The sequence below is a fragment of the Salvelinus alpinus genome, chromosome 8 (genome assembly GCF_045679555.1).
Source record: "Salvelinus alpinus chromosome 8, SLU_Salpinus.1, whole genome shotgun sequence".
Classification (NCBI taxonomy): domain Eukaryota; kingdom Metazoa; phylum Chordata; class Actinopteri; order Salmoniformes; family Salmonidae; genus Salvelinus; species Salvelinus alpinus.
Window position 1 is genome coordinate 4,921,105 of NC_092093.1, and position 20,000 is coordinate 4,941,104.

Here is a 20,000-nt window from a genome sequence, read left to right on the forward strand (position 1 = left end):
CATGACAATGAGGGATGTGTATCGGTCTGGCGTGAAGCCATGACAATGAGGGATGCTGCAGGATGATAGCATTTTCACACATGACTGAGACCCTCTGACAGACAGGAATGACTACAGGCTTTCAACAAGGGGGCGGATAAAAGGAAGATAAAAGGAAGAGGGGGGTGGAGAGAGAGGGAGAGAGAGGGGGATGGAGAGAGAGGGGGAGAGGGGGGAGAAGGGGGGAGAGAGAGGGGGAGAGAGAGGGAGAGGGGATGGAGAGGGGATGGAGAGAGAGGGAGAGAGAGATGGAGAGAGAGGGAGAGAGAGATGTGGATGGAGAGAGGGCAAGAGAGAGAGGGGGAGAGGGGGATGGAGAAAGAGGGGGAGAGGGACACTCTCCTCTCTTAATAGACTCTCTCTCCTCTCTATCCGAGACTCTCTCTCCTCTCTAATAGACTCTCTCTCCCTCTTATTCCTTTCTTTTTTCATTCAACAGGAAATGATGATCTCTAAAGACCTCTCTCTCTCTCTAGCTTTCTTGGCTGATTCCTCCCTGTATCTTTTTCTGTTTAGGAGAGAAACACTTTCTGTTTTTGACATCACTACTCTTTCAGAACGATACTACAGTTTATCTGAAGCAGAGTGACGTTCAAACATTATTACTTTCCTTTCAACGCCATGAAATGAAAGAGACAGCGAGAGAGATAAAAAAGAGTGGTGGGAAGACAGAGAGAGAGAGAGAGAGTGGTCCCTGTCCTCCAGCGTGGCTCTGGGCACATGTTGATGACCTCACCGTGTGTAACATCATATCTCAGAGCCATGACCAGACAGCCAGGCATGCTGATACACACACACACACGCGCACACGAACGCACGCACGCACGCACGCACGCACACACACACACACACACAGGGAAGTTGTTACCTGGTGTCTGAGTGGTCTGGAACATGAGAGTCGCAGTGTGATGTCTTCACCTGCAGAGAGAAAATAAGACCATGTAAGTGTCCTGTCCCCTCTGACCAAAATGTCGTCCTGTCCCCTCTGACCAGAATGTCGTCCTGTCCCCTCTGACCAGAATGTCGTCCTGTCCCCTCTGACCAGAATGTCGTCCTGTCCTCTCTGACCAGAATGTCGTCCTGTCCCCTCTGATCAAAATGTCGTCCTGTCCCCTCTGACCAGAATGTCGTCCTGTCCCCTCTGACCAGAATGTCGTCCTGTCCCCTCTGACCAGAATGTCGTCTTATCCCCTCTGACCAGATTGTCATCCTGTCCCCTCTGACCAGAATGTCGTCCTGTCCCCTCTGACCAGAATGTCGTCTTATCCCCTCTGACCAGGATGTCGTCCTGTCCTCTCTGACCAGAATGTCGTCCTGTCCCCTCTGACCAGAATGTCGTCCTGTCCCCTCTGACCAGGATGTCGTCGTGTCCCCTCTGACCAGGATGTCGTCCTGTCCCCTCTGACCAGAATGTCGTCCTGTCCCCTCTGACCAGAATGTCGTCTTATCCCCTCTGACCAGAATGTCGTCCTGTCCCCTCTGACCAGAATGTCGTCCTGTCCCCTCTGACCAGAATGTCGTCCTGTCCCCTAGGACCAGAATGTCGTCTTATCCCCTCTGATTAGAATGTCGTCCTGTCCCCTCTGACCAGAATGTCGTCCTGTCCCCTCTGACCAGAATGTCGTCCTGTCCCCTCTGACCAGAATGTCGTCCTGTCCCCTCTGACCAGAATGTCGTCCTGTCCCCTCTGACCAGAATGTCGTCCTGTCCCCTCTGACCAGGATGTCGTCCTGTCCCCTCTGACCAGGATGTCGTCCTGTCCCCTCTGACCAGAATGTCGTCCAGTCCCCTCTGACCAGAATGTAAGTCTCTAAGAGCTGTGAGTCTTTCTGGGTAAGTCTCTAAGAGCTGTGAGTCTTTCTGGGTAAGTCTCTAAGAGCTGTGAGTCTTTCTGGGTAAATCTCTAAGAGCTGTGAGTGTTTCTGGGTAAGTCTCTAAGAGCTGTGAGTCTTTCTGGGTAAGTCTCTAAGAGCTGTGAGTCTTTCTGGGTCAGTCTCTAAAAGCTGTGAGTCTTTCTGAGTAAGTCTTTAAGAGCTGTGAGTCTTTCTGGGTAAGTCTCTAAGAGTGATTACAGCTGTGAGTGTTTCTGGGTAAGTCTCTAAGAGCTGTGAGTCTTTCTGGGTAAGTCTCTAAGAGCTGTGAGTCTTTCTGGGTCAGTCTCTAAGAGCTTTTCACACCTGGATTGTACAATATTTGACCATTATTATTATTTTTTTAAACTGTCAAGCTCTGTCAAATTGGTTGTTGATCATTGCTAGACAGTCATTTTCAGGTCTTGCCATAGATTTTCATGTAGATTTAACTCAAAACTGTAACTCAGCCACTCAGGAACATTCACTGTCTTCTTAGTAAGCAACTCCAGAGTAGATTTAGCCTTGTGTTTTAGGTTATTGTCCTGCTGAAAGGGGAATTCATCTCCCAGTGTCTGGTGGAAAGAAAACTGAACCAGGTTTTCCTCTAGGATTGTTCCTGTGCTTAGTGTTTTTCAAATTTACTTTTTATTTTGTTTTATTTTGACTTTAATTATTATTATTTTTTACTTTTATCTTTGACCATCATTCTATCTCCCACACAGCAACTCCACTCCCACTTGTCTCCAATTCCACATCCCAACCCTCAGCTTCCCTCAGCCCATCCCATCTATCTCTGCTGGCCACCCACTTCGGGTTTCTACGCAACACATATCTTTCAACTATTCTATGATGTTTAACATACAATTTCAATCTATCTAATCGAATAGAATCCACAGATTGTGAGTTGAAGATAAATACTTTTACTAAGAGTATTAGTATATTAGTAATTGACTGACCCGGTCTCTCCAGATCTCCTAACAGTACTATTTCTAGGGTAAATTTTAGATAAATTCTATGCATTTTCAGCCATTCCTGAACCTGAGACCAGAAACAGGCTACCTGAGGGCAATACTAAAATAAATGGTCTATTCGTTCATTTAAAAAAATAAAAAAATAATTGTAAATATGTTGAAAAACATAATTCCACTTTGACATTATGGGATATTGTATGTAGGCTATTGACAAAACATCTCTCAATTTAATCCATTTTAATTTCAGCCTGTAACAACAACAAAATGTGGAAAAAGGAAAGGGGATCTGTAGATGAACTATCTAAATAAAGTGTTACCATAGTGATCTTCCTGTCTGGGTTGGCGCCCCCCCTCGGGTTGTGCCGTGGCGGAGATCTTTGTGGGCTATACTCGGCCTTGTCTCAGGATGGTAAGTTGGTGGTTGAAGATATCCCTCTAGTGGTTTGGGGGCTGTGCTTTGGCAAAGTGGGTAGGGTTATATCCTGCCTGTTTGGCCCTGTCCAGGGGTATCGGATAGGGCCAGTGTCTCCTGACCCCTCCTGTCTCAGCCTCCAGTATTTATGCTGCAGTAGTTTATGTGTCGGGGGGCTAGGGTCAGTCTGTTATATCTGGAGTATTTCTCCTGTCTTATCCGGTGTCCTGTGTGAATTTAAGTATGCTCTCTCTAATTCTCTCTTTCTTTCTTTCTTTCTCTCTCTCGGAGGACCTGAGCCCTAGGACCATGCCTCAGGACTACCTGGCATGATGACTCCTTGCTGTCCCCAGTCCACCTGGCCGTGCTGCTGCTCCAGTTTCAACTGTTCATCCTGCGGCTATGGAACCCTGACCTGTTCACCGGACGTGCTACCTGTCCCAGACCTGCTGTTTTCAACTCTCTAGAGACAGCAGGAGCGGTAGAGATACTCTTAATGATCGGCTATGAAAAGCCAACTGACATTTACTCCTGAGGTGCTGACTTGTTGCACCCTCGATAACTACTGTGATTATTATTATTTGACCATGCTGGTCATTTATGAACATTTGAACATCTTGGTCATGTTCTGTTATAATCTCCACCCGGCACAGCCAGAAGAGGACTGGCCACCCCTCATAGCCTGGTTCCTCTCTAGGTTTCTTCCTGGGTTTTGGCCTTTCTAGGGAGTTTTTCCTAGCCACCGTGCTTCTACACCTGCATTGCTTGCTGTTTGGGGTTTTAGGCTGGGTTTCTGTACAGCACTTTGAGATATCAGCTGATGTAAGAAGGGCTTTATAAATACATTTGATTTGATTTGATATTTGCCCCATCCCAGCAACCTCAGGTTGATCTTTAACCTCAGAGCAGCTCAACTTCCCCATATTCTAACCGGAAGAAAACAGACAAACTGACACAATCAATATTTATAGGGTAACTTCACCCTACACCTCACTGTATGACTCACCTGGGGTAATTGGATCTGTTTTATACTACATGGTTATAGGTTGAGTACACACTGTATGTACAATACCGTTCAAAAGTTTGGAGTCACTTAGAAATGTCCTTGTTTTTGAAAGAAAAGCCCATTTTCTTGTCCATTAAAATAACATCAAATTGGTCAGAAATACGGTGTAGACATTGTTAATGTTGTAAGTGACTATTGTAGCTGGAAACGGCAGATTTTTTATGGAATATCTACATAGGTGTACAGAGGCCCATTATCAGCAACCATCCCTCCTGTGTTCCAATGGCCTGTTGTGTTAGCTAATCCAAGTTTATCATTTTAAAAGACTAATTGATCATTAGAAAACCTTTTTGCACAGCTGAAAACTGTTGTTCTGATTAAAGAAGCAATATAACTGGACTTCTTTAGACTAGTTGAGTATCTGGAGCATCAGCATTTGTGGGTTTGATTACAGGCTCAAAATGGCCAGAAACAAATAACTTTTTTCTGAAACTCGTCAGTCTATTCTCGTACAACGCTGTGTACTACTCCCTTCACAGAACAGCACAAACTGGCTCTAACCAGAATAGAAAGAGGAGTGGGAGGCCCCGGTGCACAACTGAGCAAAAGGACAAGTATATTAGAGTGTCTAGTTTGAGAAACAGACGCCTCACAAGTCCTCAACTGGCAGCTTCATTAAATAGTACCCACAAAACACCAGTCTCAACGTCAACAGTGAAGAGGCGACTCCGGGATGCTGGCCTTCTAGGCAGAGTTCCTCTGTCCGGTGTCTGTGTTCTTTTGCCCATCTTAATATTTTCTTTTTATTAGCCAGTCTGAAATATGGCTTTTTCTTTGCAACTCTGCCTAGAAGGCCAGCATCCCGGAGTCACGGAGTCACTGTTGACTTTGAGACTGGTGTTTTGCATGGTTGTGGCAGCATCATGCTGTGGGGATGTTTTTCAGCAGCAGGGACTGGGAAACTAGTCAGGATCGAGGCAAAGATGAACAGAGCAAAGTACAGAGAGATCCTTGATGAAAACCTGCTACAGACCACTCAGGACCTCAGACTGGGGTGAAGGTTCACCTTTCAACAGGAAAACGACCCTAAGCACACAGCCAAGACAACGAAGGCGATGCATAGGGACAAGTCTCTGAATGTCCTTGAGTGGCCCAGCCAGAGCCCAGACTTGAAACCGATAAAACACCTCTGGAGAGACCTGAAAATAGCTGTGCAGCGACGCTCCCCATCCAACCTGACAGAACTTGAGAGGATCTGCAAGGAAGAATGGGAGAAACTCCCCAAATACAGGTGTGCCAAACTTATAGCTTCATACCCAAGACTTGAGGCCGTAATCATTGCCAAAGTTGCTTCAACGATTCATTTGTAATCTCAGCCGCCAGAGTTTGCTTGATTGATTGATTACTATGACTTTGAGTAACCAGGAAGCTGTGTCTCCGTTTAGGGTCAAAGGTCTATATTTGACCCTGTTTACGATGGATAGAGAGTGGCACACTGACTGACCCCCACCACGACCTTTCACCTCCCAGGGGTCAGGTGTTAATTGTGATCAGGGGGTGAACCAGGGACTTGTTACCGTCACTTAGCTACTTAGCTGTCCTTCCTGTCTGTATTAGAGACATGTACACAACCATTTAAAAGTTTGGAGTCACTTAGAAATGTCCTTGTTTTTGAAAGAAAAGCACATTTTCTTGTCCATTAAAATAACATCAAATTGGTCAGAAATACAGTGTAGACATTGTTAATGTTGTAAATGACTATTATAGCTGGAAACGGCAGATTTTTAATGGAATATCTACATAGGCGTACAGAGGCCCATTATCAGCAACCATCACTCCTGTGTTCCAATGGCAGGTTGTGTTAGCTAATCCAAGTTTATCATTTTAAAAGGCTAATTGATCATTAGAAAACCCTTTTGCAATTATGTTAGCACAGCTGAAAAGTCCCAGGTTTCCTCCAGACGAGATGCTTGGCATTTAGGCCAAAGAGTTCAATCTTGGTTTCATCGGACCAGAGAATCTGGTTTCCAAGCAGGCTGTCATGTGCCTTTTACTGAGTGGCCATTCTATCTGGCCATTCTACCATAAAAGCCTGATTGGTGGAGTGCTGCAGAGAATGTTGTCCTTCTGGAAGGTTCTCCCATTTCCACAGAGGAACTCTGGAGCTCTATCACAGTGACCATCAGGTTCTTGGCCACCTCCCTGACCAAGGCCCTCCTCCGCTGATTGCTCAGTTTGGACTGGCGACCAGCTCTAGGAAGAGTCTTAATGGTTCCAAACTTCCATTTATGAATGATGGAGGCCACTGTGTTCTTGGGGACCTTCAATGCTGCTGAAATGTTTTGGTACCCTTCCCCAGATATGTGCCTCGACACAATCCTGTCTCGGAGCTCTACGGACAATTCCTTGGACCTCATGGCCTGGTTTTTGCTCTGACATGCACTGTCAACTGTGGGACCTTATATAGACAGGTGTGTGCCTTTCCAAATCATGTCCAAACAATTGAATTTACCACAGGTGGACTCCAATCAAGTTGTAGAAACATCTCAAGGATGATCAATGGAAACAGGATGCACCTGAGCTCAATTTCAAGTCTCATAGAAAAGGGTCTGAATCCTTATGTAAATAAGTGATTTCTGTTTTAGATTTGAAAAAAATAATCTAAAAACCTGTTTTCACTTTGTCATTATTATTGTGTGTAGATTGATGAGGAAAACAATGTATTTAATCAATGTTATAATAAGGCTGTAACGTAACAAAATGTGGAGTAATGGAAGGGGTCTGAATACTTTCTGAATGGACCGTATCTAGTAACTCACATTCTGCGCACACTTTGGGTCCCGACCCTGAGTTTAAGATACAGACTATGTTTATTTTGTGTGTGTGTGTGTGTGTGTGTGTGTGTGTGTGTGTGTGTGTGTGTGTGTGTGTGTGTGTGTGGACGTGTTTAACTATTCTTGTGGGGACCAGAAGTCCCTACAAGAATAGTAAACAAAGTAAAAAGTTGACCAGCTGGGGACATTTTGTTAGTCCCCACAAGGTCAAATGCTATTGCTAGGGGGTTTAGGGTTAAGGTTAGAATTAGTGTTAGGGTTAGAATTAGGTTAAATATTAAGGTTAGGAGCTAGGGTAAGTTGTAGGGTTAGGGTTAGGAGCTAGGGTTAGGTTTAGGGTTAGGATAAAGTTTAGGTTTTTGGGTTAGGGTTAGGGTTAAGGTTAGGGTAAGAGTACGGGTTAGGATTAGGGTTAGGTTTAGGGTTAGGGGTTAGGGAAAATAGGATTTTGAATGGGACTGAATTGTATGTCCCCACAAGGTTAGCTGTACAAGACTGTGTGTGTTTGTGTGTGTGTGTGTGTGTGTGTGTGTGTGTGTGTGTGTGTGTGTGTGTGTGTGTGTGTGTGTGTGTGTGTGTGTTTGAGGGTGTGTGTGTGTATTTCTAATTAGAGTGTTCCTCTGAGAATGACTCACATTTTACCGGTTAAGAGACAGGTCAAAGGTCACATATCGTAAAACTTCAATTAATATCCCGGGCATGTATTTGCTTAAATCACTGAAAACAACAGGAGAGGCAACTATTTCCTTAATGAACACAGCTTTTCTCATTTGCATAGTTATTTGTTAATTCAATGCATTTTTATCAATTTCTTCATTTCCTGCACTAATGTGTAATAATGTACACACTTTCATGTTTCTTTTGTCTTATACCCTTCATAGACAGACTTTACAGACTTTACAGAATTGACAGACTTTACAAGCTTTACAGACTTTACAGAATTGACAGACTTTACAGACTTTACAGACTTTACAGACTTTTATAGTATGTTGCCTACAAAAAAAAAATGGGACAATATTTTTTTAGAGCCCAATTCATACAGTCACATTTTTACCAGGATAAGCGTTTTATATATCTCCCATGCTGACAAGTTTCAGAGTGGGAGTAGAATCGGAAGGCAGCCTGGTCTCATAGAATAGACGTAACATAGTTTCAGAGTGGGAGTAGACTCGTGCCGCAGCCTGGTCTCATAGAATAGACGTAACATAGTTTCAGAGTGGGAGTAGACTCGGGATGCAGCCTGGTCTCATAGAATAGACCTAACATAGTTTCAGAGTGGGAGTAGACTCGGGCCGCCGCCTGGTCTAATAGAATAGACGTAACATAGTTTCAGAGTGGAAGTAGACTAGACTAAATGTTCTGATAAATCAGTCAACTAGACTAAATGTCCTGATGAATCAGCCAACTAGACTAAATGTTCTGATAAATCAGTCAACTAGACTAAATGCTCTGATAAATCAGCCAACTAGACTAAATGTTCTGATAAATCAGTCAACTAGACTAAATGTTCTGATAAATCAGTCAACTAGACTAAATGTTCTGATAAATCAGCCAACTAGACTAAATTATCTGATAAATCAGCCAACTAGACTAAATGTTCTGATAAATCAGTCAACTAGACTAAATGTTCTGATAAATCAGCCAACTAGACTAAATTATCTGATAAATCAGCCAACTAGACTAAATGTTCTGATAAATCAGCCAACTAGACTAAATATTCTGATAAATCAGCCAACTAGACTAAATGTCCTGATAAATCAGCCAACTAGACTAAATTTTCTGATCAGGCCGAATAAATCAGTCAACTAGACTAAATGTTCTGATAAATCAGTCAACTAGACTAAATGTTCTGATAAATCAGCCAACTAGACTAAATGTTTTGATAAATCAGTCAACTAGACTAAATGTCCTGATAAATCAGCCAACTAGACTAAATGTCTTGATGAATCAGCCAACTAGACTAAATGTTCTGATAAATCAGTCAACTAGACTAAATGTTCTGATAAATCAGTCAACTAGACTAAATGTTCTGATAAATCAGCCAACTAGACTACATGTCCTGATAAATCAGTCAACTAGACTAAATGTCCTGATAAATCAGCCAACTAGACTAAATGTCCTGATAAATCAGCCAACTAGACTAAATGTCCTGATAAATCAGCCAACTAGACTAAATGTTCTGATAAATCAACCAACTAGACTAAATGTCCTGATAAATCAACCAACTAGACTAAATGTTCTGATAAATCAACAAACTAGACTAAATGTTCTGATAAATCAGCCAACTAGACTAAATGTTCTGATAAATCAGCCAACTAGACTAAATGTTCTGATAAATCAACCAACTAGACTAAATTATCTGATAAATCAGCCAACTAGACTAAATTATCTGATAAATCAGCCAACTAGACTAAATGTTCTGATAAATCAGCCAACTAGACTAAATGTCCTGATGAATCAGCCAACTAGACTAAATGTTCTGATAAATCAGTCAACTAGACTAAATGTTCTGATAAATCAGCCAACTAGACTAAATGTTCTGATAAATCAGCCAACTAGAACTAAATGTCCTGATAAATCAGCCAACTAGACTAAATGTCCTGATAAATCAGCCAACTAGACTAAATTTTCTGATCAGGCCGAATAAATCAGTCAACTAGACTAAATGTTCTGATAAATCAGTCAACTAGACTAAATGTTCTGATAAATCAGCCAACTAGACTAAATGTTTTGATAAATCAGTCAACTAGACTAAATGTCCTGATAAATCAGCCAACTAGACTAAATGTCCTGATGAATCAGCCAACTAGACTAAATGTTCTGATAAATCAGTCAACTAGACTAAATGTTCTGATAAATCAGTCAACTAGACTAAATGTTCTGATAAATCAGCCAACTAGACTACATGTCCTGATAAATCAGTCAACTAGACTAAATGTCCTGATAAATCAGCCAACTAGACTAAATGTCCTGATAAATCAGCCAACTAGACTAAATGTCCTGATAAATCAGCCAACTAGACTAAATGTTCTGATAAATCAACCAACTAGACTAAATGTTCTGATAAATCAGCCAACTAGACTAAATGTTCTGATAAATCAACAAACTAGACTAAATGTTCTGATAAATCAGCCAACTAGACTAAATGTTCTGATAAATCAGCCAACTAGACTAAATGTTCTGATAAATCAACCAACTAGACTAAATGATCTGATAAATCAGCCAACTAGACTAAATTATCTGATAAATCAGCCAACTAGACTAAATGTTCTGATAAATCAGCCAACTAGACTAAATGTCCTGATGAATCAGCCAACTAGACTAAATGTTCTGATAAATCAGTCAACTAGACTAAATGTTCTGATAAATCAGCCAACTAGACTAAATGTTCTGATAAATCAGCCAACTAGAACTAAATGTCCTGATAAATCAGCCAACTAGACTAAATGTCCTGATAAATCAGCCAACTAGACTAAATGTTCTGATAAATCAGCCAACTAGAACTAAATGTCCTGATAAATCAGTCAACTAGACTAAATGTTCTGATAAATCAGCCAACTAGACTAAATGTTCTGATAAATCAGCCAACTAGACTAAATGTCCTGATAAATCAGCCAACTAGACTAAATGTTCTGATCAGGCCGAATAAATCAGTCAACTAGACTAAATGTCCTGATAAATCAGCCAACTAGACTAAATGTTCTGATAAATCAGCCAACTAGAACTAAATGTTCTGATAAATCAGCCAACCAGACTAAATGTTCTGATAAATCAGTCAACTAGACTAAATGTTCTGATAAATCAGTCAACTAGACTAAATGTTCTGATAAATCAGTCAACTAGACTAAATGTTCTGATAAATCAGCCAACTAGACTAAATTATCTGATAAATCAGCCAACTAGACTAAATGTTCTGATAAATCAGTCAACTAGACTAAATGTTCTGATAAATCAGCCAACTAGACTAAATTATCTGATAAATCAGCCAACTAGACTAAATGTTCTGATAAATCAGCCAACTAGACTAAATATTCTGATAAATCAGCCAACTAGACTAAATGTCCTGATAAATCAGCCAACTAGACTAAATTTTCTGATCAGGCCGAATAAATCAGTCAACTAGACTAAATGTTCTGATAAATCAGTCAACTAGACTAAATGTTCTGATAAATCAGCCAACTAGACTAAATGTTTTGATAAATCAGTCAACTAGACTAAATGTCCTGATAAATCAGCCAACTAGACTAAATGTCTTGATGAATCAGCCAACTAGACTAAATGTTCTGATAAATCAGTCAACTAGACTAAATGTTCTGATAAATCAGTCAACTAGACTAAATGTTCTGATAAATCAGCCAACTAGACTACATGTCCTGATAAATCAGTCAACTAGACTAAATGTCCTGATAAATCAGCCAACTAGACTAAATGTCCTGATAAATCAGCCAACTAGACTAAATGTCCTGATAAATCAGCCAACTAGACTAAATGTTCTGATAAATCAACCAACTAGACTAAATGTCCTGATAAATCAACCAACTAGACTAAATGTTCTGATAAATCAACAAACTAGACTAAATGTTCTGATAAATCAGCCAACTAGACTAAATGTTCTGATAAATCAGCCAACTAGACTAAATGTTCTGATAAATCAACCAACTAGACTAAATTATCTGATAAATCAGCCAACTAGACTAAATTATCTGATAAATCAGCCAACTAGACTAAATGTTCTGATAAATCAGCCAACTAGACTAAATGTCCTGATGAATCAGCCAACTAGACTAAATGTTCTGATAAATCAGTCAACTAGACTAAATGTTCTGATAAATCAGCCAACTAGACTAAATGTTCTGATAAATCAGCCAACTAGAACTAAATGTCCTGATAAATCAGCCAACTAGACTAAATGTCCTGATAAATCAGCCAACTAGACTAAATTTTCTGATCAGGCCGAATAAATCAGTCAACTAGACTAAATGTTCTGATAAATCAGTCAACTAGACTAAATGTTCTGATAAATCAGCCAACTAGACTAAATGTTTTGATAAATCAGTCAACTAGACTAAATGTCCTGATAAATCAGCCAACTAGACTAAATGTCCTGATGAATCAGCCAACTAGACTAAATGTTCTGATAAATCAGTCAACTAGACTAAATGTTCTGATAAATCAGTCAACTAGACTAAATGTTCTGATAAATCAGCCAACTAGACTACATGTCCTGATAAATCAGTCAACTAGACTAAATGTCCTGATAAATCAGCCAACTAGACTAAATGTCCTGATAAATCAGCCAACTAGACTAAATGTCCTGATAAATCAGCCAACTAGACTAAATGTTCTGATAAATCAACCAACTAGACTAAATGTTCTGATAAATCAGCCAACTAGACTAAATGTTCTGATAAATCAACAAACTAGACTAAATGTTCTGATAAATCAGCCAACTAGACTAAATGTTCTGATAAATCAGCCAACTAGACTAAATGTTCTGATAAATCAACCAACTAGACTAAATGATCTGATAAATCAGCCAACTAGACTAAATTATCTGATAAATCAGCCAACTAGACTAAATGTTCTGATAAATCAGCCAACTAGACTAAATGTCCTGATGAATCAGCCAACTAGACTAAATGTTCTGATAAATCAGTCAACTAGACTAAATGTTCTGATAAATCAGCCAACTAGACTAAATGTTCTGATAAATCAGCCAACTAGAACTAAATGTCCTGATAAATCAGCCAACTAGACTAAATGTCCTGATAAATCAGCCAACTAGACTAAATGTTCTGATAAATCAGCCAACTAGAACTAAATGTCCTGATAAATCAGTCAACTAGACTAAATGTTCTGATAAATCAGCCAACTAGACTAAATGTTCTGATAAATCAGCCAACTAGACTAAATGTCCTGATAAATCAGCCAACTAGACTAAATGTTCTGATCAGGCCGAATAAATCAGTCAACTAGACTAAATGTCCTGATAAATCAGCCAACTAGACTAAATGTTCTGATAAATCAGCCAACTAGAACTAAATGTTCTGATAAATCAGCCAACCAGACTAAATGTTCTGATAAATCAGTCAACTAGACTAAATGTTCTGATAAATTAGCCAACTAGAACTAAATTATCTGATAAATCAGCCAACCAGACTAAATGTTCTGATAAATCAGCCAACTAGACTAAATGTTCTGATAAATCAGCCAACTAGACTAAATGATCTGATAAATCAGCCAACTAGACTAAATTATCTGATAAATCAGCCAACTAGACTAAATGTTCTGATAAATCAGCCAACTAGACTAAATGTCCTGATGAATCAGCCAACTAGACTAAATGTTCTGATAAATCAGTCAACTAGACTAAATGTTCTGATAAATCAGCCAACTAGACTAAATGTTCTGATAAATCAGCCAACTAGAACTAAATGTCCTGATAAATCAGCCAACTAGACTAAATGTCCTGATAAATCAGCCAACTAGACTAAATGTTCTGATAAATCAGCCAACTAGAACTAAATGTCCTGATAAATCAGTCAACTAGACTAAATGTTCTGATAAATCAGCCAACTAGACTAAATGTTCTGATAAATCAGCCAACTAGACTAAATGTCCTGATAAATCAGCCAACTAGACTAAATGTTCTGATCAGGCCGAATAAATCAGTCAACTAGACTAAATGTCCTGATAAATCAGCCAACTAGACTAAATGTTCTGATAAATCAGCCAACTAGAACTAAATGTTCTGATAAATCAGCCAACCAGACTAAATGTTCTGATAAATCAGTCAACTAGACTAAATGTTCTGATAAATTAGCCAACTAGAACTAAATTATCTGATAAATCAGCCAACCAGACTAAATGTTCTGATAAATCAGCCAACTAGACTAAATGTTCTGATAAATCAGCCAACTAGACTAAATGTTCTGATAAATCAGCCAACTAGACTAAATGTTCTGATAAATCAGCCAACTAGACTAAATGTTCTGATAAATCAGCCAACTAGACTAAATGTTCTGATAAATCAACAAACTAGACTAAATGTTCTGATAAATCAGCCAACTAGACTAAATGTCCTGATAAATCAGCCAACTAGACTAAATGTCCTGATAAATCAGCCAACTAGACTAAATGTCCTGATAAATCAGCCAACTAGACTAAATTATCTGATAAATCAGCCAACTAGACTAAATGTTCTGATAAATCAGCCAACTAGACTAAATGTCCTGATAAATCAGCCAACTAGACTAAATGTTCTGATAAATCAGCCAACTAGAACTAAATGTTCTGATAAATCAGCCAACCAGACTAAATGTTCTGATAAATCAGTCAACTAGACTAAATGTTCTGATAAATTAGCCAACTAGAACTAAATTATCTGATAAATCAGCCAACCAGACTAAATGTTCTGATAAATCAGCCAACTAGACTAAATGTTCTGATAAATCAGCCAACTAGACTAAATGTTCTGATAAATCAGCCAACTAGACTAAATGTTCTGATAAATCAGCCAACTAGACTAAATGTTCTGATAAATCAGCCAACTAGACTAAATGTTCTGATAAATCAACAAACTAGACTAAATGTTCTGATAAATCAGCCAACTAGACTAAATGTCCTGATAAATCAGCCAACTAGACTAAATGTCCTGATAAATCAGCCAACTAGACTAAATGTCCTGATAAATCAGCCAACTAGACTAAATTATCTGATAAATCAGCCAACTAGACTAAATGTTCTGATAAATCAGCCAACTAGACTAAATGTCCTGATAAATCAGCCAACTAGACTAAATGTCCTGATAAATCAGCCAACTAGACTAAATGTTCTGATAAATCAGTCAACTAGACTAAATGTTTTGATAAATCAGCCAACTAGACTAAATGTCCTGATAAATCAGCCAACTAGACTAAATGTTCTGATAAATCAGCCAACTAGACTAAATGTTCTGATAAATCAGCCAACTAGACTAAATGTCCTGATAAATCAGCCAATTAGACTAAATGTTCTGATAAATCAGTCAACTAGACTAAATGTCCTGATAAATCAGCCAACTAGACTAAATGTTCTGATAAATCAGCCAACTAGACTAAATGTTCTGATAAATCAGCCAACTAGACTAAATGTCCTGATAAATCAGCCAATTAGACTAAATGTTCTGATAAATCAGTCAACTAGACTAAATGTCCTGATAAATCAGCCAATTAGACTAAATGTCCTGATAAATCAGTCAACTAGACTAAATGTCCTGATAAATCAGCCAATTAGACTAAATGTTCTGATAAATCAGTCAACTAGACTAAATGTCCTGATAAATCAGCCAATTAGACTAAATGTTCTGATAAATCAGTCAACTAGACTAAATGTCCTGATAAATCAGCCAACTAGACTAAATGTTCTGATAAATCAGCCAACTAGACTAAATGTTCTGATAAATCAGCCAACTAGACTAAATGTTCTGATAAATCAGCCAACTAGACTAAATGTCCTGATAAATCAGTCAACTAGACTAGATGATCATGAGCATCACTCACCTCAACTCAGCTAACATTTCCCAGCTTAACCAATATCCAAACGGAGATTCAGTGAAAAGAAAAGTCTGACATTGATTTATCAAGACGAGTCCCAAACGCTAGTCTTAAAGCAGCGCGAAACGGTGCCGAAATAGTTGACCACGCTATTGGCTAATGGTTTAAATGTATTATAAGGATTGGATGACTTTGGGAGATTTAGTAAGCAACAATTTGATACATGCCTTAAATTGATTTAGCCTTCTTCATTCCATTATTTTGGTCATTCAGTGAGATTTATCCCCACAGTAATTCTTTATGAATCCATCCAGTAGTGGGTAAGAAAACAGTGCATGCTTAGTGGTGGGCTATGCGAAGAGATGGGTGAAGTGACATGCCTTTCAAAGGTTAGGATGGTTAACGGGCACTGCCTAGCAAAGTGGCCATCGAAGTCAGATAGGACGCCGAACTGCCGTCAGGTTTAAGACCCTGGTGAGGAAGACGAGCACGCAGATGAGCTTCCCTCAGACGGTTTCTGACAACTTGTGTAGACATTTTTTGGTTGTGCAAACCCACAGATTCATCAGCTGTCTGGTCTGAGACAATCCCACAGGTGAAAAAGCCGGAGGTGAAGGTCCTGGGCTGGCGTGGTTACACTTAGTCTGTGGTTGTGAGGCCCGTTGGACGTACTACCAAATTCTCTAAAACAATATTGGAGGCGGCTTATGGTAGAGAAATGAACATTAAATTCTCTGGCAACAGCTCTGGTGGACAATCCTGCAGTCAGCATGCCAATTGCACGCCCCCTCAAAACTTGAGACATCTGTGGCATTGTGTTGTGCGACAAAACTGCACATTTTAGAGTGTCCTTTTATTGTCCCCAGCACAAGGTCATGATGTTTAATCCGCTTATTGATATGCCACACCTGTCAGGTGGAAGGATTATTTTGGCAAAATGAGAAATGCTCACTAACAGGGATGTAAACAAATGTGAGCTAAGAATCTGAGAGAAATGTGCCTTTTTTGTGCGTATAAAACATTTCTGGGATCTTTTTATTTCAGCTCATGAAACATGGGACCAACACTTTACATGTTACGTTTATATTTTTGTTCATTATAAATGTAACAGTTAAATCATTACACCCCCCCCCCCCCCACCCCTAAGGAGCAGGTTAACACCCCCCAGTCTGTCTCCACCACCCTTGTGTCAGTCAGTTAACAGACTACGGGTCATCCTCTTAGGTTGCAGAGCTGCCTGAAGGACCCGGCTGTCATCTGAGATGTCTAAATAGCTGACCTGTGACCTGGTTGGCCAGGCGACGGCAGCAGCTCCGAGACGGGGGGAGAGAGAGAGAGAGAGAGAGAGAGAGAGAGAGAGAGAGAGAGAGAGAGAGAGAGAGAGAGAGAGAGAGAGAGAGAGAGAGAGAGAGAGAGAGAAGAGAGAGAGAGAGAGAGAGAGAGAGAGAAAGAGAGAGAGAGAGAGAGAGAGAGAGAGAGAGAGAGAGAGAGAGAGAGAGAGAGAGAGAGAGAGAGAGAGAGAGAGAGACTCGCCTAGTCTCCTGAGAACTCCAGGGGTGCATGCAGGTGCTGTTTTGTGATTAGCGCTAATTATAATGATTTATTTACGTGAAGTAACAGCTTGTGCTCCAAATGGCACCCTATTCCTTTTATTGTTATTATTATCTTTTATTATTATTTTATTTATCTACTTTTGACCATTTACATTTGAGTCACTTAGCAGACGCTCTGATACAGAACAACTTTCAGTATAGAGTGCAAACATTTTAAATATTTTTTTGTTGTTGTACTGGTCCCGCATGGGAATCAAACCCACAACCCTAGTGTTGTACCGGTCCCGCATGGGAATCAAACCCACAACCCTAGTGTTGTACTGGTCCCGCATGGGAATCAAACCCACAACCCTAGTGTTGTACCGGTCCCGCATGGGAATCAAACCCACAACCCTAGTGTTGTACCGGTCCCGCATGGGAATCAAACCCACAACCCTAGTGTTGTACCGGTCCCGCATGGGAATCAAACCCACAACCCTAGTGTTGTACCGGTCCCGCATTGGAATCAAACCCACAACCCTAGTGTTGTACCGGTCCCGCATGGGAATCAAACCCACAACCCTAGTGTTGTACCGGTCCCGCATGGGAATCAAACCCACAACCCTAGTGTTGTACCGGTCCCGCATTGGAATCAAACCCACAACCCTAGTGTTGTACCGGTCCCGCATGGGAATCAAACCCACAACCCTAGTGTTGTACTGGTCCCGCATGGGAATCAAACCCACAACCCTAGTGTTGTACTGGTCCCGCATGGGAATCAAACCCACAACCCTAGTGTTGTACCGGTCCCGCATGGGAATCAAACCCACAACCCTAGTGTTGTACTGGTCCCGCATGGGAATCAAACCCACAACCCTAGTGTTGTACCGGTCCCGCATGGGAATCAAACCCACAACCCTAGTGTTGTACCGGTCCCGCATGGGAATCAAACCCACAACCCTAGTGTTGTACTGGTCCCGCATGGGAATCAAACCCACAACCCTAGTGTTGCACCGGTCCCGCACGGGAATCAAACCCACAACCCTAGTGTTGCACCGGTCCCGCATGGGAATCAAACCCACAACCCTAGTGTTGCGCCGGTCCCGCATGGGAATCAAACCCACAACCCTAGTGTTGTACCGGTCCCGCATGGGAATCAAACCCACAACCCTAGTGTTGTGCCGGTCCCGCATGGGAATCAAACCCACAACCCTAGTGTTGTACCGGTCCCGCATGGGAATCAAACCCACAACCCTAGTGTTGTACCGGTCCCGCATGGAAATCAAACACACAACCCTAGTGTTGTACCGGTCCCGCATTGGAATCAAACCCACAACCCTAGTGTTGTACCGGTCCCGCATGGGAATCAAACCCACAACCCTAGTGTTGTACCGGTCCCGCATGGGAATCAAACCCACAACCCTAGTGTTGTACCGGTCCCGCATTGGAATCAAACCCACAACCCTAGTGTTGTACTGGTCCCGCATGGGAATCAAACCCACAACCCTAGTGTTGCACCGGTCCCGCATGGGAATCAAACCCACAACCCTAGTGTTGTACCGGTCCCGCATTGGAATCAAACCCACAACCCTAGTGTTGTACCGGTCCCGCATGGGAATCAAACCCACAACCCTAGTGTTGTACCGGTCCCGCATGGGAATCAAACCCACAACCCTAGTGTTGTACCGGTCCCGCATGGGAATCAAACCCACAACCCTAGTGTTGTACCGGTCCCGCATGGGAATCAAACCCACAACCCTAGTGTTGTACCGGTCCCGCATGGGAATCAAACCCACAACCCTAGTGTTGTACCGGTCCCGCATGGGAATCAAACCCACAACCCTAGTGTTGTACCGGTCCCGCATGGGAATCAAACCCACAACCATAGTGTTGTACCGGTCCCGCATTGGAATCAAACCCACAACCCTAGTGTTGTACCGGTCCCGCATGGGAATCAAACCCACAACCCTAGTGTTGTACCGGTCCCGCATTGGAATCAAACCCACAACCCTAGTGTTGTACCGGTCCCGCATGGGAATCAAACCCACAACCCTAGTGTTGTACCGGTCCCGCATGGGAATCAAACCCACAACCCTAGTGTTGTACTGGTCCCGCATGGGAATCAAACCCACAACCCTAGTGTTGTACCGGTCCCGCATGGGAATCAAACCCACAACCCTAGTGTTGTACCGGTCCCGCATGGGAATCAAACCCACAACCCTAGTGTTGTACCGGTCCCGCATGGGAATCAAACCCACAACCCTAGTGTTGTACCGGTCCCGCATGGGAATCAAACCCACAACCCTAGTGTTGTACCGGTCCCGCATGGGAATCAAACCCACAACCCTAGTGTTGTACCGGTCCCGCATGGGAATCAAACCCACAACCCTAGTGTTGTACCGGTCCCGCATGGGAATCAAACCCACAACCATAGTGTTGTACCGGTCCCGCATTGGAATCAAACCCACAACCCTAGTGTTGTACCGGTCCCGCATGGGAATCAAACCCACAACCCTAGTGTTGTACCGGTCCCGCATTGGAATCAAACCCACAACCCTAGTGTTGTACCGGTCCCGCATGGGAATCAAACCCACAACCCTAGTGTTGTACCGGTCCCGCATGGGAATCAAACCCACAACCCTAGTGTTGTACCGGTCCCGCATGGGAATCAAACCCACAACCCTAGTGTTGTACCGGTCCCGCGTGGGAATCAAACCCACAACCCTGGTGTTGTACCAGTCCCGCGTGGGAATCAAACCCACAACCCTGGTGTTGCAAATGCCATGCTCTACTAACTGAGTTACACGGGACCAGAAACC

At 41.7% G+C, this 20,000-nt stretch overlaps 1 protein-coding gene across 9 annotated transcripts in view; it reads right to left on the bottom strand.

Annotated features, from left to right (window-relative positions):
* The window catches only part of eya4 (EYA transcriptional coactivator and phosphatase 4), a 148,601-nt gene that overhangs the window by 75,914 nt on the left and 52,687 nt on the right, over window positions 1-20,000 (bottom strand). For all 9 annotated transcript variants that reach the window (XM_071412472.1, XM_071412467.1, XM_071412471.1 and 6 more), the window contains one exon: window positions 908-957. In XM_071412472.1, the coding sequence (XP_071268573.1) occupies window positions 908-932 (25 nt within the window). In that variant the 5' untranslated portion in view covers window positions 933-957. The remainder of the gene's footprint in view (window positions 1-907; window positions 958-20,000) is intronic.